Here is a 20,706-nt window from a genome sequence, read left to right on the forward strand (position 1 = left end):
TCCCCTGCTGCGACCACGCAGCGCCCCGGACCGTCGCCGGGCCACAGCGCCCCCGCGCGGCCCGGAGGCAGACGCGGCCAGGTTCGGGGAGCTGGGCTGCTCCTGGAGCGGAGAGTGAAGAGCCCCCAACCCTGGAGGGGCGCCAGCCCCGTGCGTCCCTTCTGCTTCGTCATCGCCCTTGACCGTCATGGGCGTCCCGAGGGTGACCATTGCCATCTTACGGACGGGACATGAGGCTGTGTCCCAAACACTTCCCCTTTATGTTAGTTTTCCTGTGTCTGACAGGGTATGTCCCCTTCCTTTCTCAGCTGGGCCAACAATTCTGTCCCCCAACTCCCCGTGACCTTCGAGGCTCTGCATGGCCTGGCTCGTCTTCCTTGCTCACTCACCCACCCCCTTTAGAGGCCCACTGGCCTCTCAGTTCCTCTAATGCACGAAAGGCCTTCCCCCAAATGCTCTGTCCCCATCCCTTACTCATCCTTATGGCCCAGCTGAGATGACACTCCTCATACAGGGGTCCCTGGACCACCCGAAGTATGGGCCTCCACCCACTCCATTGTTCTCCTTCCCACTATTCTTTCCCTTCACAGCACCACAGCAACTTGTAATTACATATTTATTTGGATGTTTATGATTTTAATGGCCATCTATCTCACTCACTAGACTAGAAGCTCCAAGTGGCCAGTGACTCTGTTGGTTTATTCCCCCACATTCTTCATGCCAGGATAGGCCTGACCTAGCAGGGCCCTCAAAGGTGTGGAATGGAAGGAAAAATGTAAAAAGTCACAGCTCCCTTGTGCCCAAACTCCCTAGGCTACCCTTCTCCCCAGCTCTTCCAGATGGCAGCCTCCAGGGCAGGGATGAGGCCTCCAGGGCCTGTCTTCTCCTTCCTCCTCCTCTCCCTCCATTGCACAGAAAAGGCAAGGGTCTGCGCTGGACACAGTTTCTGACCTGAGGACTATTTAGCCCCTTCCCCACACGAAGTCCCTACTGGACTCGGGGACAATTTCCTTCTCTCTGTCTCTACCACAAGGTCACAGGGCAGCCCTGTCTAAAAATCCCCAACGCACACAGATGTGCATGCACGCAAAACAATTTTAGAAGGGAAAATCTTTTCAAGTCTCTGTCATTTTAGTGTCATGTTACTGAGTCTTCCCCTCTCCAAAGGCTTAGTTCAGAGCCTTCTGTGTGAAGTCTTTAAACAACAGTGTTTTAGAGTCCTCAGCAGGAGTAAGATGGGACCCCTCAGGGCCCTGCTTGCTCCTATTTCAGTCTCTTTTCAGAGAGTCCACTGGTTTTCCATTGGTGGGCAGTTTCAGGCTGACCCAACACAGGTAGAAACAAGAACCCCTGCCACATTCAAGAGAGGCAAACAGGCTTCACCCAGGGCATGCGGGGCTTTGGGTGTCTTCCAAGAATCTCCATCCACCTGGGAAGCTCTTCCTTCCAGACTGGCTCTCTTTCACTTGGAATTCCTCCTCTCAGCTCAGGACTGTACTGGCCCCAGGCTGTGGCCTCAGCAGTCCCTAGGACACCAGTAGGGCACATCGCCTGGATCCAAACTGCAGCAGTTATGATCCCAGCTTCCAGATGGTAAGAGGTGGAGCCGCCAGGGCCCCAGACCCCGCCCTGGCTTCAGTTGGCACACATCAGTGGCTTCCCGGAGATCTTCAGGTCATCAAAGGGCAAAAGAACAAGGGACTGAGAAGGAGAATGGAGAGAGGCAAGATCAGTGGCCATAGGAAAAGGCAACTTGGGAGAGGGGACTGGGGAAACCTGTTGGGCCACACCCTCCCCATCAAATGACAGTTAAAGACCATTAGGGAACAACTCTTCATACTAATCCCCAGAATAGGGGCCCCTCTGCGAGCCCTGAGGCCTTAAGCAAGCCATCCTTTCTTAAAGCAATGCCAGAATACCTAAGCTAGGAGGGATCTTAGAGGTGATCCAGCCCATGAATCTGGGATTTTTTGTTGGGAGGGCATGGGAAACGGTACTCACAAAACATTAGGAGTATTTTTTTACATTGAACATTTAAAAACAGGAAAGACTACACAGAAAATCTGGGTTTCACCCCTCAAAATGCCGTGCTTACCTTCTTACTCTGCAAACCTTTGCTGAAGCTGAGTACAGAGACCCTCAGGCATGGCTCACAGGCCTCGCCACCCCATTGTCTCACGCCTGGCCAGCTTCACTGATTCACTTTCACTGCGGGGCCCCTGGTCCTGACCAGCTAAGGAAACAGACTCAGAGAAGGGCAGAGGCTGGCCCAAAGTCTCACAGTTGGTGACTGGCAGAGTGCTGGTTACACCCCAGGACTCCTAACTCCTTGGCCCTTTCAGCTAGTGACAGCACCTGTCTCTGCTATGGGTGTGGGAGGCCTTGGAGAACAGAGCAGAGTATATGCCTCTTACTTCCTCAGCCAGGTCCTGGGGTGTCTCATCTTCCACGTTCCGCAGCAGGGAGTCAGCACCCGCCTGACATAGAGTGGATGAGATGCCCATGAGGCCCCGGCCAGCCGCCAGGTGCAGGGGTGTGCACCCGTTCAGCATGCGGGCGTCTACCCGGGCACCAGACTGGATCAGGAACTGCACCAGGCCCTGCTCCTGGGTTTCCACGGCCAGGTGCAATGCTGTCTTCCCACTGGTGCCCTCCTGGAGAGGAAGAAGGATGTCACCAAGGCCCTTAACAGGCAGTGTGCTAGGCCTGGGCTCTGGATAAGGAAGTGAGCACCACCACTTCTGACTGCTGGGCAAGGGACCTGGGGCTGGACCAGGTGAGGGGCAGGCCCTGGGTGGGGCAGTGCCCTGATTGGCTGCCTCACCTGCGTGTCAATGTCAGCTCCATTCTGAAGCAGTAGTTCCATGAGTGGCTGGTTCCTCTGCAGGGTGGCGATGTGGAGACAGGTCAGACCTGGGATGGGGTGAGGGTAGGGGCTGCCGATCTGCATTCACCAACTCCCTCTCTTCCTCTCTTCAGGGACCTCCTTACCCCTTAGCCCCAAGGGACTCACTGCCCACTCAATGTCTCTAATCACAGGACTGTTAAAACGCACACCCAAAAACCCCCTCAAAAGTCTAAAAGGAAAGGAACTCAAAGTTTCCACCTTTTCAGAGTCATGTTATTGAAACTTTCATGCTTCAGGGATCAGGTTGCTGAGTGACACCCCACCAAACACACCCTACCCCAATACACATACCTTCCACACACACACACACACACACACACACACACAGAATCTAAAGTTCCTGCCTTCTAGCCCAGTCCAAAAGTCACCTTTTCTGAAAAGCCATGCAGGATCCTCATGTCCCCAGCCCTTCCCCAGGGCCTACTTCCTCCAGTGTGCTCCCCTGGGCTTTTTGCTGTCTTTCTGGTCTGGACACCACCCTCTACCCCTCTTGCTTAGTAACAGAGATTTAGATTCAAATTTACATTCTTCACCTCCTTCAAGTCTCTGTTCAAATGTCCCTGGCTCCACAAGGCCTTCCCTGACTACCTGATTTAAAAATCATATTAACTCTCCCACTCCCCTCAGTCTGCTCTACTTACCATAGCACTTACTTCTTTTTAACATAATATATAATTCACTTCTTGTATTTATTGTCCATCTCGATCTTTCTCTGTTTTGTTCACAGATGCAAGCCTAGCTCCTAGGATACTATCTGGCACATAGAAGACCCTCAGTACAATTCTGTTGAATGAATGAATGAGTTCATCTAATGTCTATTAAACCGAACATCCCAAGGGCAAGATTTAGTTTCTGTTCAGCACACAGTAGGTGTTGGGTAAATTCTAGATCAAATCAGTCACTGATTCATTTAGCAAAGATGCACTGAGTATCTATGTGCCTAGAGCTGGAGGGGCATCAATGCTGGGACCCCCCACCTTCCCCGAGAGTGGGGTGCCTGTCTCCTATGCCCTCCTTATCCCACAGGCCCGGAGGCTGCCTGCACCTTGCCAGTTTTGCAGTTGGAGGTCCAGGGAGTGAGATGGTCCTCTTCCTGGCTCTGGCTGCCCCTCCAGCAGGCAGCGGGCACACGCCAGGTGCTGGCGCTGGCAGGCCACATGCAGGGCCGTGTCACCATGTCGGTCCTGTAGCACTCGGCTGGCCCCCTTCATCACCAGTGCCCGAACTGCACCCGGCTGGTCCAGATGTACAGCCAGATGGAGTGCTGTCTGTAGGCACAAATAGAGGGTCACAGGGCCACTGCAGCATGTTCCCACCTCTGGGAACATGCTAGGGTGGGCATAGGAGTCACCAGCTGCCAGCACCTTCTTTGAAAGCAGCTTATAAGAGCCATAGTCCTGGTCTTCCAAGGAAATACTCCCAAGCCCTTCCTCCTGTCGTCCTCCCACCAAGCTCTTGGGACCCCAATTCTGGAAGCAGGGTGAAGAAAGTGGACCCTGCTCTTCTTGTAGCTTCCCTTAGCCCCTGGAGAAAGGACATGTGGGGGCAGAATCTAGCCCCTTACCCTGTGGGGAGACCTCTGTTATCCACCCCCAGGGGTTAAGCTGCAGGGGTTAGGCTGGAGGAGGAAAGACAGAGGCACCTGGCAGTCTCCACTTGGAAAAGCACTCCTTTGAGGCTCTATTCAGATGTCACCTCCTGTACTAAGCCTTCTCTGGCTGCTCCACAAAGACACCGGACCCCACAGCAGCTGGTGTGTGTCTCTATCACAACTCTTGTTGCTGTGATGTGTATTTAGGTATTTGACATGAGTTCCCCAGCCCAGGCTGCAAGCACCTTGTGGGCAGAGGCTGTGTCTTACTCATGTCTGCATCCTCAGCTTCTAGCCCAGTGTCTGGCATATGGTTTGCTGAGACAGCAGACTGGACTGTGGTGTGGCTGCTGGGGATGGCTGCCAGGGCAGAAACAGGCACAGCCCACTCTCTCCACCCACCTGGTAAAGGTTGTTCTGAATATCCAGGACCTCCTGGGGCAGCAAAGCCAGGCAACACAGCAGCACCGCTGGGGCCTCATGAATCACTGCCAGGTGGACCAGCCTAGGGGAACAGAGGCAGGGCTTGGAGTCAGGGCCCAGGCCAGAGAGGGTGGGCTGGGGTCTTAAGGTTAAAAGGAACATACCAACTTCTAACTAGCTACCCACAGAGTAGGTGCAGGAAGTGAGAGTGTGGGCCAGGAAGTGAGGGGTTGGTGTGAGAAACCAGGATCCTGAGGGATGGAACTCCAAGTTCCCATTGCTGGCCTTCAGGAGGGCCTTGGCCGGGTGGGCATGTGGGCAGGGTGATGACAGGACAAGGGCCTTCCTGTCCAGCTTGCCCACACCCGCTCCTCTCTGCCCCCAGGGCCCTGCCAGGCCAGCTGCAGCTCAAAGCCAAACTGAAAGCTACCGAAGTAGTCTAGAGGGGGTTTCCAGGGCTGGGCTCCCCACCTCCCCTGGCCCCAACAGGGAGGATAGAAGGAGGGAGATGTAGGGTCATCTCTCTACCAGCAACTCAATGTTACACATTCTAAGGGAGAGAAACAGAAGTTCCAGTAAGAGGATCAAGGAGACAGCGCGGCATCCTTTCCCGCCTCCCTTCCCAGGGGAGTCCAGAGGGGCGATCCTCAGTTAGCACAGACCAGCTGGGCCTGAGCAGAGGCCCTCCACCCCTGTGTGCACCTCCAAGCATGTGTGGGGGGTCTGTGCAGTGCAGAAAATGTGTGTCTGTTGGGGGGGCCACGAGCCTTAATCTAGAGGTAAAAGGGGCAGCTGGGAGGGGAAGTTCCAGTCTTGTGGGGGGGTTTCCCCACATCAGGTGGGTAAAACGAAAGCCCGGGCTGGAGGGGCTAGACTGGGACAGCTGCCTTGGGGCATTGGTGGCGGGGTGGGTACCTTGGCTAAAAGGCCTGACTGGGCTGGGGAAGGGGCTGTGCAGGCAGGAGGCGGGTAGGCTTTGGCGGCAGCAGCAAGAGGCCCAGGAGAGAGTGACGGAGGGAGGGAGGAACCGCTCTGGAAATCCCCTCGGCCAGGGCCTGCTCTCTGGGTCACATTCTTGCAGCCACCTCCCTCTCTCCTCCAGTCTCCCCTCCTCCCACTTCCTCTTCCCACTTCCATACCTCCCACAGCCCAGACACCTCCAGGGGAGGAAGGTGCCCCCCTCCTCTCCAGGGAACTGCTGGGGAGTCCTGACACTTCTCCCCTCCGTACACACACACACACACACACATCCAGTCCAGACACAACACCTGTTTAACTAGAGATGGAAAAGGCTGGGGCCTAGAGGCTAACAAAAGAGCGCAGTGTCAGAAGTCCCAACTCCCTGGATCAAAGGTCACCATAGGTATCTTGCATGAAACCCCCAAAATCTTGGAGTTCTGGGCCTGAGGGCTGGTGATCCAGGCACAGAGTACAGAAAGAACTGAGCTCATTCGTCGTCTCTCATCCACTAGGTCAAGTCAATGGCCACCCACGATTAGGACCCTTGCATCTCCAAAAAGTGGATCAGGACAGGCACCACCTGCCTCCCCTACCCCTGTTTATTCCAGTATCCCTGATCTGAGACTCCAGCAACCTCTCCCCCTACCCCCAAATTCTTGTTTCTTACCCCCAAATCCCAGCCACTCCCTCCTCTGTCAGTGTTTTCTTTTCTTGGGGGCTAAGTCTTCATTTGGCCAACCCATCCCACACAAATGCTTCTTAGGTCAACTGCCCTCTGGCCCAGTCCCCACCAAACTCCACCTGGGCCTGGGAGAGGAAGGGTAAAATGAGGGGGTCAGACAGGAGAGTGAAGGGGACTTGGGGAGCTTGGAAGGTGCAGGGTGTCGGGCTGACTCCAGCCCTCACTTCCCCTTTCTCAGCAAAGGAGGAAGTAAGCTGGGGGAGCCAGCCGCCTGTCTGCTGGGGCAAAAGTGCCCCAGCCTGGCTCACCTCCTCTTCCTCAGGACCAGCCCCAACCCTGCACCTTGGTGGCACCCCCACCCCTAGCTTCCTGGCCTCGACTGGCAACCTGTAACTGGCACCTCTTGTTTCTTGAGACAGGAATTTCTGAGGTCAGGGGCTGGGAATCCCAGATATTGAGCAAACAAGGATGCCCCCTCCTCGAGTAAGAAAAAAAAAAAAAAAAACTGGACTGGTCAGGGGAATTTTCTCTTTCTAGGGGTGGGTTATTGGTAGATTTCCAAGATGCTGGCTGGGGTTCCAGGTGCCTGGGTAAGGGCCCTGCCAGCTCTGCCCACCCCCAAAAGGGAGAGCAAAGCGACAATGCCAGGTGTTCTAATCTGGGCCTGGATTGACCTCAAAAGTGGGCTGGGAGTTAAGTTTGGAGTTTGGAAGAGAGAGTGGGGTCTCCTGCTTTCCAAGGCGGGCGCCTTCCTCATGGGGGAGCTGGGGTGCCCGGCCTGTTGCTGTTCCTGGGGAGGCCCAGAGTTAGCACCTCCTTTCAGCCTAGCCCCCATACTTACGTGTCTCCGTCCTCGGAGATGTAAGTGAGTGCTTCCAGTTGCTGAGGGCTCAGCGCTCCCATAGGAGGGAGGGGCGAGCGTGGAGCCGGGTCCTCAGCCTCGAGGCCCCCCAGCAAGACCAGGGGCTCGGTGAGGGAAGACGAGCCATACGTGGAATCAGCCCGCTCCCCATCCGCGTCTTCCTTCTCCTGTGGCTCCTTGGCTGTGCCCGGAGGATGGGTCCAGGTCTGAGGGCCACCCCCGTCCGAGGGCCTGGAGGCTGGGGCTGGGGTGGGCTCGGGTAGGGAGCGCAGGGAGCGCAGAGACTCTATGCCAGAGTCACATTGGCTCTCGTCCGCCTCGTCGGGCCCCTTCCGCACCTCCGACATGCCAGCGGCACCGGCCCGCGGGGGCCCGGTCCGAGCAGGATCCGGCTCCGGACTCCGGCGCGCTGCCTTTCCGGGTTGCAGGTCCCTCTAGCAGAGCAGACGCCCGGCCCGGAGCGGCCTCCTCGCCGGGCTGTGGGTCTCCAAGGGGTCGGCGAGAAGCGAGGACGAGGTTCGCAGCGCCGGTCGGATCCTCCGCAGCGGTTACTCTGGGCAGCTGGGCGGCCAGATCTGGTCCTCCCTGTCGCCCCGCCCCTCGGCCCAGCGAAGTAACCGCGCGCCGCCTGGCCCCGCCCCGCCCCGCCCCCGACGGGCGCTTCCGGGCGGAGGCCACGCCCCTCCGGAATCCCCCTGATCCCGGCCTCTGCGTAGGCTTGGAGTCTATGGTTACCGAGTCCTGACTCACTCCTTCCTTGATTCAGCCAACCAGTCATTCATGTATTCATTCGGCCATTCATTCATCCATTCATTCATTCACTCTTTCCCCTTCCCTCTTCATTCCATTCATTAGTTCCATGCAATTTCTTCTTTTCTTTTTTCACTTCTTCTCTTTCTTCATTCATTTTTTTCATTCTTTTGTTTTAAAGGCATATTTACTGTCTGCACAAGCTGGACGTCTTATGGGGAGGGCACGTGGGTGGTGGGACGAGGAAGCATGACTTCCCATCCCCTGCCCATTTCTCTCAATTTCTCTTGCTTTCTCATCTTTCCCTATTGGTGCCCAAGAGTATGTGTAGGGAAAGGGGACACCCGTTGTCTTTAAAGGAGCAGTTCCCCTTTGGGTCCTGGATACAGAGTCTCCTGTGTCAAATTCCCATATCACATACAATTGGACGTAAGAATATGTTTTTGGAAAGTGAATTATCTTAAGCGACTGTTGTTTACGGAGCAGAGTAGTCCTGGGGTTTCCTCCTCCTCACAGGGTGAAACACTGGTCTCGGGTGGTTACAGTATCTGGTTACCCCCAGCAGTCAGGGGGAAGGTTAGTTCCTCGTAGTGGGGCCGGGATGGGGAGGCCCCAGACATGCTGGGTTGCACTCTGCTCAGGTCCCCGCCACAGCCACAGCCCCAAAACATCTTTCCTTCTTCCTGTCTCTTTTTTCCCTGGGCCTAGGGCAGCTGTGGGTGAACCCCATCCACGGGTGAACCCCAAACCAGGGCCCCATGATTTGCTCCTTCCTTTTCCTTCCCCCTACTCCAAGTGCCAAGGACCTAAGGTCAGCAATGGTCATCCTGAAGGGCAGATCTGTCTTTTCCAGATCTGGCCTGGGGAAAGGAAGGTAGGGTGAGTATAGGTGGCTACTTACCAGCTTTCCCACTGCTGCCCGCCCTTTAACCTTTTATTCATCCATCATTCACTCATTTGACAAACATGTATGGAGACTCTCCTATGTGTCTGACATTGTTCTCTCTACTGGAAGCAAAATCTACTGCCACAGTAACAATGATAACCACCATCACAATCAACAAAATAATCCCATAGTCCCAGCCTTCAAAAAGCTCTCTGACAATTACAACTCAGAGTGGTTGGACTAAAACAGGAGTGAGAGCAGGGTGTTGTGGGGGTACACAGTGTGGCCAACTACTCAGTGGGGTGAGGGCAGGGAAGGTTCCATTTGGACTGGGAATGGGAAGGGAAGAAGGATGGGGAGAAGAGAAGGGCCTAGTCTCTGGGGGTGATTGGAGAGAGGAGTGGGGGAGGGCTCAGGGGAGAAGATGGCCCCCTGTTCTCCATCCCCGTGGAGGGCAGAGTAGGAAGGATGTGATGAGCATGAGGCAGGAGGAGCTATGAGGGGAAAGCCCAAGGAAATTGAGGTATCTCCTTCCCTTGGGGGCAGTGTGATTTGAGATGTTTTCAATCTCCTACCCTGACGTGTTCCTCTCCCATCCTCAATGGCTAGAACAAAAGTACAGTCATAAACTCCAGACCCAGATCAGCTGGGTTCAAAATAAGGCGCTCTCATCCCCATTTTAATATTGGGAAGCTGAGGCCGGGAGAGGTGAGTTGACTTGCCCAAGGTCAGTTAGAAAGTGCAGACCTGGCTTCTCCTAACTTAATCCAAAACTCTTACATTTTTTTCAGTGAAACCTCCTTTCCTTTATCAAGATCTAAACCACATGGGGAAGAGCCCTCTGCAAGGACACAAGAACTCAGAAGTGTGCAGAGACTGTCCTAATTCATTCAGAGGTTGAATTTAAGGAAAAACCCACCCCAACCCAGCCAGGTGTCTGGCCCTGAGCCATAGCAGGTGTGTGGCAGCACCTTTTATGGCCACTTGAGGTCAGCATTGAGTCACCCACTGTCTCTAGCTCCAGAGCCTGCATTCTGACAGGAAGCCCTCCTGTCACTCCAGAAATGGGGAGAGGGACCTGCATTATCTGGAAGGATGACCTGGGGACTTTGACTCAGGCCACAGCATTGCTAGAGCCCTGACTTTGCCTCCTCCACTCCAGTGTTCTTTGAGGTCCCTCCGGTCTTTCTCTGCTGGTGTTCTCTGGTTCCCTTTGTTGTGCCCTCACTCCCCCTTGGCCCACCCCAGCCAGGCTCATCTTCAGGAAATAGGCCTGGTTTCCATGGTGACCAGCTGGTCAGCTGGCTTCTTCCAGCACCCCCTCCCCTCACCTCTCTTCCTGGAGCTTCCAGGGAAGGGTGATGTATGTGAATGGAGAAGGCAGGGGTGGTCTTTTGTCTGTTGGAAGCTCCAGGGCTGGCTAGAAGAGTTGGGCTGTCCCTCCTCCAAAGTCCCCTGAAGTGGAGACAGGAAGGCAGTGGGAGTGAGTGTCAGGAGGAGGATTATAACAACTAAATGGGGAGTGTGAGAGGATCCTGCGTGGGTTAGGAAAGGCCAGGGTTAGGACCTCTGCTCTCTGCAGTGAGGACTGAACTCGGTGGACTGCACAGAGACCACAACAAGAGGGGATGGAGTTGGCTGTGAGGCAGACTTCCCAAAGAGCATGGGTGGGAGACATCGGAATGAGCCACCAAGTGAGATTCCTCCTCTACCATGAGAGTGAACGAGACCTTGCCTCTTCAGCACTGCCCCCTTCCTCTGTTTGCCCAGGGAGAATGGACTCACTGACCTGGAGAGGGCCATGCAGGCTGGATAGTTCTGAAGCGATAGTTGGAAATAGGTGGACAGAGAGTCACCTTCACCTCGCCTGGGAAGGGAAGAGTAGGAAAACGGAAGCAGAAGCAGGAGTGGGAATAGAGGGTGCAGTCAGTGGCTCTCCTCCCCCAGATGAGGAGAAGGAACATCCCGGGCAGATCAGTGTGCTTGTACCCTATCCCCAAAGATCAGATATCCAGGCTTTGCCTCAAGCTAACTTCCTACCCCCAAGTATCCTCCGTGGACTTTGGAATGGGAAAGACCTGAATTCTAGGACTAGGTCTGTGAGTGCTAGCACATGACCTTGAGTAAGTCACTCACTCTCCCTCTGCGGTTCCTTGTGAATAAATGGTGAGAACAGTTACTATAGTTCAAAGACCCTAATGACACACGCTAGGTAGGATTCCACAGTGACTGTGTACATACAGATTGATCATGCATGGCATTTCTCACACTCTATCATAATGATTGGTTTCCATATCCTTCCCTCTCCATTGGACTTTATGCTCCTTGAGGGCAGGAAATTGTGTTTCATTTTTGTATGTGGGGGCACATGGCTACCTAATACCTGTTTATTGAATGGATGCAACCAGGAATGAATGAATGACTCAATCAATGAATGTCAGTTTCCTTCCTATCTGTCCTAGAGGATGCCCAGAAAAGCAGTGTGGGGTGGATGGCATGAGAGGGTAGGCTGCCTACAGTCACTCAGCCTGGCCTGTGGTCTGTGACTTTGCCTTGTACACCCAAAGTGCAGAGCCTTAGAGATTGTCCAGTCAACTTCCTCACTGCAAAGATGAGGAAATTAAGGCTCAGAGAGGGGAAGGTACTTGTCCAAGGTCACACAATTTATTCATGGCAGAACCAGAATTAGAATTCAAGTTTCCTGACCTCCAGCCTAGGGCATAGGACACACTTCACTGCTTCTCTGGGGCTATTCTTCTAGGGAAAAAAGATGGTTCAGTGCAAGGCGGTTCCAATGTTCTCCCCCTGCCCTCTGTTAGTCCTTTCTCATATCTATCTTCAATCTCTTCCCTTTCACTCTATTCCATCTCTCTTGGAGTCTGGCTCCTGCTTTAACTCTTTGCCATGCGACTGGGAGTAAGGCTCTTCCCTAGGGTTCCAAGACTCAATTTCCTTCCCCCACGCCTCAGCCCCAGGAACTTGCGGGAACCAGGGATTTAGGGGGGGTGTTGGTTGAACCTTGGGCGCCCTCTCCACGGAAAAATAGATGGAGAGGAGTTGCGGCATAGATCTTCTCAGGGTGGGTGGGAGGGAGGTGCTGTGAGCAGGGCTGCGAGCAGGGTAGGGGTGTGGGAAGCCCCTGTTGCTTTTCCCCTTTGGGGGGTGGTTATTAGGTAGGCTTGGGGAAGGCGGAGTTTGGGGGGCCGGGGGCGGGGCTCGGCTGCGCTGGGAGGAAGGGGGGGGCGCGCTGGCTCCAGCTCCGCTCAGACAAAAGGCGGCGGCGGGAGCGGGCGGGAGGCGGAGCGGCGCCGCGAGGGCCTCAAGGTGACACCCGCCCCCGGCCCCGGCCCCCCTGCCCGGCCCCTCCAGCCTGCCTCCCACCCAGCCCCCAGCCCCTTACCCCCGGCGCCCTTTCCAGGCCCCCTCCCCCCGGCGGGGGGTGGGGAGCAGCGAGGGCCCCGCCCCCTCCCGTCCCCTCCCCAGGGCCCGCGCAGGATGCCCCCGGCCCCCGGCAGCCCCCCGGGAGGTCCTGAGCTCGACGCACCCCCTCTACGCCATGTCCCCCCCTGGCTCGGCCGCGGGAGAGAGCGCCGGCGGCGGCGGCGGCGGCGGCGGCCCCGGGGTCCCGGAGGAGCCCACGGCGGCGGAGGCGGCGGCGGACGAGGGCCCCGCCCGAGAGGAGGTGAGAGCCGGCAGCGCCCCTTCCCTTGGCGCGGCCGCAGCCTGGCCCCCCCCCCATCCCCCAACAGCGCGCGGCCCCGCCGGTTCCGCCGCAGCGCGGCCGGCGCCCCGCACCCCGAGCCGGCCGCCGCAGCCGCAGTCCGCGCCGCCGCCCCCACCGGCGGCTGGAGCTGTCCGCGGTGGCGGGGAAGGGGCCGCGTCGGGGGCGGGGCTCGGGGGAGGGGGTCCCGGGCAGGGGGAGGGGCCTAGGGGCGGAGCCTCGCGGACCCCGGGCGGATGAGAGAAGGTGGGGTGAAGATGGTGGCGGGGATCCTATCACATAGAGGGGGATGCCACCTTGAAGGCCAAGGGCGACTCGTAGGGGCTACAGAGCCAGGAGGGTACCATGGGGAAATGGCAGTGTCACCTGAGCTGGGGCCCTACGGAGGTCAGATGTATACAGGGGGGTTCCCCCCAGAGTCACTGGGAGTGTGCGTTAGGGTGTGCACCCCTCTCTCCCAACTCCTGCTGCTTCCCCATATCCCTAGTTGGGGGCCCTACTCTTCAGTCCTCCAAGCACACTGTGCACACACATGCACACTGCGCTAGGGCGGAAACACAAGAGGGGACGGACCTGCAGGTAGAAGAGCCCCTTTCAGATGTGCTCACATTAGGAAAAGCGCACCAGCTGGACGCGTAAAGGTGTACATATGTACACACCTCCCAAGGACAAGGCTCCCTGAAAGGCAGGTATACCCTAATCTCCTTGTCCACATATCCTGTGGGCTATTTCCTAGGTCACCTACCTACCCATACTTCCAGATCCAGTCCTCCCTGCCTGTTAACTGTTCCCTGCCTTTCCACTCTTTTTTCCCTTCCTTGGCTGGCCTCCAGGTAAGGCCTGAGGAATTGAGGGGAAAAGTCAGGATCCCAGCAGAGGGTTGTGTATGGGGTTGGGTGGGGAGGTTCCTAAAGCTAGACACTCTCAGCTCCCACTATGTGGAAGAAGGGGTGGGAAAACAGAGACCACCATGAGAAATCAAACTCAACATTCATTTATTATGTTGCTGCTAGGTGCCAGCACCGTGGTAGGCACCCAATATGCAAAGAGAATGAGGCTTGGGCCCTGCTCTCAGGAGCACCCAGTCTAGTGGGGAGCCAGACATGTAAACAACTCACTGGGCCAGTTCTGGGACAGAATGTGCCAAGTACTTTAACAGGCCCCAGGAGAGTACCAAAAATCGTTTTCTCTTGACAAATGGCTGGACTTGAAACATCTTCCTCCCTATGCCATCCCACATCTGTTATCCCCATCCTCTCCCCAGCCACATGCCTCTGCCCTTTTGGATACCTTCTCCTAGACTGTCTTCTGCTCAGAGACCCTAGCCTCCTCCCCTCCATCCTAGAACAGAGGGAAGGATGTCAGGGTGCAGGAGGGAGACTCATAAGGGAACTAAGGTCCAGAACATGGGGAATGAGAGAGGGCTTGGGGTTCCTTGGGGCCCTCCTCCAAAGGAGGTGTATTAGGCTAATTCTGAGGGATAGGGAGGTGGATGGGCCAAAGGAAATGGCTTCTTTAAAACCTAGGACTGAAAAAGTCTGGAATAAGTGAGGGCCCCACTTGTTAAGTGGGGAGGTGATGTCAGTGGGTCCCTCCTTCTTCCCTGGAACATCTGGAAGAGTTCTAGGCTGGGGACCTGCCTTCACTGATGCCTGTCTGTCCTCCCATCTTCCCCATCCACACTTTCTCCTGTGTCATTGCCATCTTTGTGTCTGTCTTTGGACTCTGTCTCTCTGGGTGCCATGCCATCCATCTGTGTCTTTGCTGCCTGGGCCTATATCTCTGGCTCTGATCCTTCTCTGCCTCTTGGGGTGTCTTTCTCTGTACTTTCTTGTATTGGTACTCTGGTCCTCTTTCCCGTCTTCATGGCTCACTCTGTGTCACTTCTGTTTTTATTTCTGGTCTCCGGCTCCCATCTCGGTCTTTCCTTTTCTCTCCATATCCCTGTGTCTCTGCCTGTCATCTCTGGTGCTGGCCTCTGCCCCTCCATCCCTGCATCCATCTCTGTGCCTGGTCCTGCCCACTGTCTCACTTCCCACTCATCTTGGCCCCTCTCCCTGCCCATCTGAGCAGCAGCGTCCCATCCAGCCCTCTTTCACCAAGTCCCTCTGCCGTGAGTCCCACTGGAAGTGCCTCCTGCTCTCGCTGCTCATGTACGGCTGCCTGGGGGCAGTGGCCTGGTGCCATGTCACCACGGTGACGCGCCTCACCTTCAGCAGCGCCTACCAGGGCAACAGCCTCATGTACCATGACAGCCCCTGCTCCAACGGCTATGTCTACATCCCCCTGGCCTTCCTGCTCATGTTGTATGCCGTCTACCTGGTGGAGTGTTGGCACTGCCAAGCCCGCCATGAGCTGCAGCACCGTGTGGACGTGAGCAGTGTGCGGGAGCGTGTGGGCCGCATGCAGCAGGCCACACCCTGCATCTGGTGGAAGGCCATCAGCTACCACTATGTCCGCCGCACCCGCCAGGTCACCCGGTACCGCAACGGAGACGCCTACACCACCACCCAGGTGAGGAGCTGGAGGGGAGTGCCGGCCATTTGGGGTGGGAGGTGGTGCTTGGACCCTGCCTCAGTCCCCCGCACCCCAGGGGAGGAGCACCAGGCAGCAGTGAGCTCCCACCAGGCACTGCAAAAGGAGGGCAATAATGACAACCATAATAATAACAGCAAACACTGACTAGGAGCCAGGCCCTTCTCTAAGTACTTTACAAATATTAAAATCATTTCTTTAACCCTCATAACCACCCTATGAGGTAGGTATTATCTCCATTTTACAGATGAGCAAACTGACGCTCAGAGAGGTTAAGTAACTTGTCCAAGCTCAAATAGCTGGTATGTGGTGGAGATGGGACTTGAACCCAAGCAGTCTGGCTCCAGGGTCCACACTGTTTAGCGCTTAATGGTTGGAGATGGCTTCACATGCCCAGTCTCACAACATGCTCCCTGTTCAGTGAGGTGACTGCTACCGAGTTCTCTTTCACAGGTATGGACACCTAAAATCAGTCACTTGCCCAAGGTCTGCAGCTCCTAAATGGTAGTGCTAAACGCAAACCCAGATCCCTGGATCCCAAGTCTGAGGCTCCCAGAGGAGGTGGGCAGGTCAATCAGCACCTCCTCGAGCCACCAAGTTTAGAGAAATTGGGATTCTGGAGGAGGAGATGTTCCCAGATGCAGGTGATCTCTATCTCAGTGTAGGGAGCGGTAGACGGAAGCCTGACGCCTGTGAGAAGCAAGGCGGTGACTGAGTGATCCCTAAGGCCGAAGGGGGAGACTAGAGACAGAGGGGTTCCGCAGGGAGCTCCTCCGGGAAGCCCATGCAGAAACACACTTGTAAAAGGGAAGAAGGGAGGCTGTGGTGATGAGCGGGCAGCATGGGACAATGGAGGCAGTGGCAAAAGATCAGGCAAGCCAGAGGGGCAGTTCATGGCCAGGGCCTGACTCCAGAGGAAGAAGCGCTTAATTAAGATTTAAATGCACACGGGTAGGGTTAGGTAGGGTTAGGTAGGGTAGGACTAGAAGTCCCGTCCTCATCTCTAACTCACCAGTTAAGCCGAGGCCTCAGTTGCTCTATAAATCAGATGTCAAGATCCTGCCCTGCTCCCAGCGGGTACCTAAACCAGGACAAGCTTAGGGTTTGACCAAGCAACAAGAGCAGCGATAGGGCGGGCGAGGACAGGGCGGGCACCGAGGCACCGGCTCCTCGCGACTCCGGCCGCCTCCCCCTCGCACCGCAGGTCTACCATGAGCGCGTTAACACGCACGTGGCGGAGGCCGAGTTCGACTACGCGCGCTGCGGCGTCCGCGACGTGTCCAAGGCGCTGGTGGGGCTGGAGGGCGCGCCGGCCACGCGGCTGCGCTTCACCAAGTGCTTCAGCTTCGCCAGCGTGGAGGCCGAGAACGCATACCTGTGCCAGCGCGCGCGCTTCTTCGCTGAGAACGAAGGCCTGGACGACTACATGGAGGCACGCGAGGGCATGCACCTCAAGAACGTGGACTTCCGCGAGTTCATGGTGGCCTTCCCGGACCCGGCCAGGCCGCCATGGTACGCCTGCTCGTCGGCTTTCTGGGCCGCGGCGCTGCTCACGCTGTCCTGGCCGCTGCGCGTGCTGGCCGAGTACCGCACGGCCTACGCGCACTACCACGTGGAGAAGCTCTTCGGCCTGGAGGGCCCGGGCTCGGCGAGCAGCGCGGGCGGCGGCCTCAGCCCCAGCGACGAGCTGCTGCCCCCGCTCACCCACCGCCTGCCGCGGGTCAACACGGTGGACAGCACGGAGCTCGAGTGGCACATCCGCTCCAACCAGCAGCTGGTGCCCAGCTACTCCGAGGCTGTGCTCATGGACCTGGCGGGGCTGGGGGCGCGCTGCGGCGGGGCGGCTGGCGGCGGCTACGCGCCCTCCTGTCGCTACGGCGGGGTGGGCGGCCCGGGCGCGGCGGGCGTGGCCCCGTACCGGCGCAGCTGCGAGCACTGCCAGCGCGCCGTCAGCAGCTCGTCCATCTTCTCGCGCAGCGCCCTGAGCATCTGCGCCAGCCCGCGGGCCGGCCCGGGGCCCGGAGGGGGCGCCGGCTGCGGGGGCAGCCGCTTCTCGCTCGGCCGCCTCTACGGCTCCCGGCGCAGCTGCCTGTGGCGCAGCCGGAGCGGAAGCGTCAACGAGGCGAGCTGCCCCACGGAGCAGACGCGGCTGTCGAGCCAGGCCAGCATGGGGGACGACGAGGACGATGACGAGGAGGAGGCTGGGCCGCCGCCGCCCTACCACGACGCCCTCTACTTCCCGGTCCTCATCGTCCACCGGCAGGAGGGGTGTCTGGGCCACAGCCACCGGCCGCTGCACCGCCACGGCTCCTGCGTAGAGACCTCACTGTGACCTCCAGCCCTTGGAGAGGCCCGCACCGCCCTCCCTCCTGCTCCTCACCGGATTATGCTCCCTGCGTGAAGCAGGGCAAGTCACGATGGTGACTGAGGCTGTGCTGGGGGGAGGGGAGAGGGGAGGGAACGGTGCACCCCGATGGGGCTGAGACCCCCGCCGTCCCTGTACATAAAGAGACAGGTGGGAGGGGATCAGCAGCTCCCGAGAAACCTCCCCTGTTAGACTCCTCCCTTCCAGCCCCATCCCTTAGTTTCTAAGGGGACACCTCCCTTCCCTACACGCACACTCGAGATGTCCTGTCCCGCCTCTCAACGGATCTTCTGACTGTTATTTGGCAACTGTGCTGCGGCACCCACGTTGGGCCTCATCTCAAGTGAGCGGCCCTCGCTGTGCATGCAGCCGGGAGGTTTTAGAGGCTGTGGGGAAGGGAACTTGGGGCTGTCCTTCCTCCTTTGCCTCACCCTCTGGGGTCTCTCTCTCTGTTGAGGGGGCAGTGGTTTGGTGACCAGCAGGCTGGCTTCCAACCAGCTCATGAATTCAGTGGGTCTGAGGCTGGGGCCAGGTGTCAGCCCCAATACTCCATCCCGTGGAAATATTGCTGTCCTCTTCTTGGCGCTGACCCCAAAGATTGGGGTTTCCTTTCTGCCACTCCCTCCACTGTTGTTTATCTCACTGGGCCCCAGGAGTCCGGGTCCTGGAGGGACTGCACTCACCACGCAGACCTCACTCACTGCAGGCTCCCTGGCTGGGAAGAGCTGTTGCCAGGGTGCAGGGGGAGGGGGAGGTGAAGTGTGGAGGGCTGTGTACCTCAGTCCTTTCTCTAAACCCTGCAGTCTCCCAGCAGCCTTCTCACCTGGGTTCTGAGCAGGTATTCCCTTTAGAGAGTGACATGCCACCCAGGTGGCACTCATTAAAGCTGGCCAGGGTGAGTGACTAAGAGGAGAGAGCATGAGATAGACCTGGGTGACAATGGGGCACTCTGGAAGCAGGGGGGCAGTAAGAGAGTCAAGGGCAGTGGAGGGTAGAGTGAAAGGACCTGCAAAGGTGGGGTATCTGTGAGGAGTGGCCTTTGCCTCCCCCAGACCTGTGGGGAGGAATGGAATGTGCTTGTCCCTCACACACCCTCTGCAGGGCTGAGGACATCACAAGCCCCGACTGGAGAAATACTCAATTCCAGTGGCAGGGTCAGAGGCAGGAATTCTCTAAATCTTGCCTGGTCCCTCCATCCTCCCCTATCTCATGAGCTGAAGCCCTGCTGTGTGTCCCAGGGTCTTCAAAGGGGAATCCTGCCAGCACCCCAGGGAGCTGGCCCTATGTTCTGTTCCCCCAAAGCTCTGACACCGCCTTCTCTCCCCATGCCCACCCCCACCACCTCCACCCTGATGTGCTTTGGTGTGCATGTCCGTGTACAACCCCCCTGCCCTCTCGACTCCCCTAGCTAAAGTTTTCCCAGCAGATTTAGCACCCAGGGATTGAGCTCACATTTCAGGCTAGAGAGGATAACCCTTGGGCCACTCACCCCTGATGCTTCTTATGTCTCCCAGCCATCAGAGCTCCTCTTTCCCCCCCTTCTGCCCCTCCCATCTTCCTCCAGCCCAGCCAGGCCAGTGGGCGTGGCCTCCACCTATGCAACATCGCCTCTGGCTCCCCTTCCTTCCTTCCCAGGGGGAATGTGAGGGGCCCAAATTGGAGGGACACCACGGGCCTATGGCTCATCAGGGAGTTGAGCTTTACTTTCACATAGAGATGGCTACGTGAGGAGGGAGAGGAGGCCAGAGAGGAGGCTTGGGAAGGAAGGAACAGCTGCCCACCAGGTTTTCCTGGGCAGCAGTGCCTACCTGCCTGCCAGCACTGAGCCTGCCTGGACCCTGAGTCTGTGCTCCTCCGGGGCCTGGAGGTTGGAGCACCCTCTTTCCTCTGAACGGACATCTGTGAGGTGCAGGTGGTGAGCTGTGGCCTCAGGCCCCAGTCCTTGGCCAGCTGGCACCTGGATGTCATGTCCGGTGTGGGGGCAGCCCCGCCACCTCATGGCTCCAAGGAGGGAGGGACTTGGCTCCTTCTCCTTTAGGACTGTTCCTGAAACAGAGCCTGGCTTCGGAAGCAGGGAAGAGGGGCCCCTGTTATTATTTTTGCCTGCATTGACCATTTCTGCCTAGGTCTTCTCACACAAACAGCCTCAACTCCCACACACGCACAGACTTAGAGAGAAACCAATTCTTTGGTCTATTTTCTTGGTAGCTTTATTGATTGCCAGGGAAAATGAAAACCAGAAAATTAATTAATCTCTAAAATTAAACTTTACACTGAATGTTCTTGTTTCTCTAATTAGAACCTCTGCTAGCAGCTGTGGCTACATACACACACTCACACACACCCTCACACCTACACGTTTGCACTCTGGAACTGTCAGAGGGTGTCAGGCATAGACAGACTCTAGGTTGCCCAGACAGGCACACACATGCAGTCACTCCCAAGTCCCCTTTGGTGCTCTGCTCAGCGCATGCTTGTTGGAAGGAATCCCCGGAGAGCAGACATTCCTTGATCTACCCTTTGGGGACACGGGTCTGGAGGTTCTGGGCCACTCAGCCCAAGGAGGGTGGGGGATGGGGCTCAGCCTGAATCCATCAGGTCCTCTTGTGGCCCCATAGGCTGATGTGATTCCTGTGGGTGTGGGCCCAGGGTGGGCAGCCACACAGCGATGGGGACTCATGGAGGGCACCTGGAAGGCTCCATGTGTCCTGGGGACAAGGGGTTGTGGGGTGGGCTGGGCCTGGCTGGGGAGAAGACAGGTCTCTGTCAACTGGGTGCATCACACTGTGGCCTTTCTGTTGTGGATTTCCAAGCGCAAAGATTGTACAAATCAAACTGGTGGATAATAAAGTTGTGGATGACTCACTGACTTTCCTGCCCAGTGTAGCACTTCTTTCCCTATCTCCTCCCTCTTGTGAGGAGCTCTTTGGGATGGATGGCAGGGATAGTGCCATGCTTCCCTAGCTGTTGTCATCTACAGTTGCCCCCCCCAGGGGAAGCCACTGGATCTGAGCCCCTCCTGT

The 20,706-nt window shown here is 57.1% G+C and overlaps 2 protein-coding genes across 3 annotated transcripts; one reads left to right on the forward strand and one right to left on the reverse strand.

The window, feature by feature from the left end:
- Window positions 1-599: 599 nt before the first annotated feature.
- NFKBIE (NFKB inhibitor epsilon) lies at window positions 600-7,984 on the reverse strand. 2 transcript variants are annotated; one of them, XM_069488030.1, is made up of 6 exons: window positions 7,406-7,984; window positions 4,902-5,004; window positions 3,954-4,176; window positions 2,825-2,913; window positions 2,415-2,654; window positions 600-1,701 (listed from the first exon to the last, which is right to left on the reverse strand). In XM_069488030.1, exons 1-6 carry the CDS (start codon window positions 7,771-7,773, stop codon window positions 1,636-1,638), a joined length of 1,089 nt encoding a protein of 362 aa, XP_069344131.1. In that variant the 5' UTR covers window positions 7,774-7,984; the 3' UTR covers window positions 600-1,635. The 2 variants fall into 2 exon arrangements, with proteins under 2 accessions (XP_069344131.1, XP_069344130.1); XM_069488029.1 differs by lacking the exon at window positions 600-1,701 and having other exon boundaries at window positions 2,229-2,654.
- A 4,343-nt stretch (window positions 7,985-12,327) lies between these two features.
- Window positions 12,328-20,552, forward strand: TMEM151B (transmembrane protein 151B). The gene is made up of 3 exons (XM_069487599.1): window positions 12,328-12,744; window positions 14,857-15,297; window positions 16,523-20,552. Exons 1-3 carry the CDS (start codon window positions 12,619-12,621, stop codon window positions 17,648-17,650), a joined length of 1,695 nt encoding a protein of 564 aa, XP_069343700.1. The 5' UTR covers window positions 12,328-12,618; the 3' UTR covers window positions 17,651-20,552.
- Window positions 20,553-20,706: the final 154 nt, after the last annotated feature.

This window comes from Eulemur rufifrons, chromosome 15 (assembly GCF_041146395.1).
Source record: "Eulemur rufifrons isolate Redbay chromosome 15, OSU_ERuf_1, whole genome shotgun sequence".
In the NCBI taxonomy this organism is placed as follows: domain Eukaryota; kingdom Metazoa; phylum Chordata; class Mammalia; order Primates; family Lemuridae; genus Eulemur; species Eulemur rufifrons.

Excerpts from the sequence above, each read along its gene's own strand:
- NFKBIE (XM_069488029.1), bottom strand. The coding sequence starts at position 7,773 with ATGTCGGAGGTGCGGAAGGGGCCCGACGAGGCGGACGAGAGCCAATGT. Across the intron at positions 4,177-4,901 it reads TTCAGAACAACCTTTACCAG|ACAGCACTCCATCTGGCTGT; the intron begins GTGGGTGGAGAG and ends TTGTGCCTACAG. Across the intron at positions 2,914-3,953 it reads CCAACTGCAAAACTGGCAAG|GTCTGACCTGTCTCCACATC; the intron begins GTGCAGGCAGCC and ends ACCCCATCCCAG.
- TMEM151B (XM_069487599.1), top strand. The coding sequence starts at position 12,619 with ATGTCCCCCCCTGGCTCGGCCGCGGGAGAGAGCGCCGGCGGCGGCGGC. Across the intron at positions 12,745-14,856 it reads AGGGCCCCGCCCGAGAGGAG|CAGCGTCCCATCCAGCCCTC; the intron begins GTGAGAGCCGGC and ends CCATCTGAGCAG. Across the intron at positions 15,298-16,522 it reads ACGCCTACACCACCACCCAG|GTCTACCATGAGCGCGTTAA; the intron begins GTGAGGAGCTGG and ends CTCGCACCGCAG.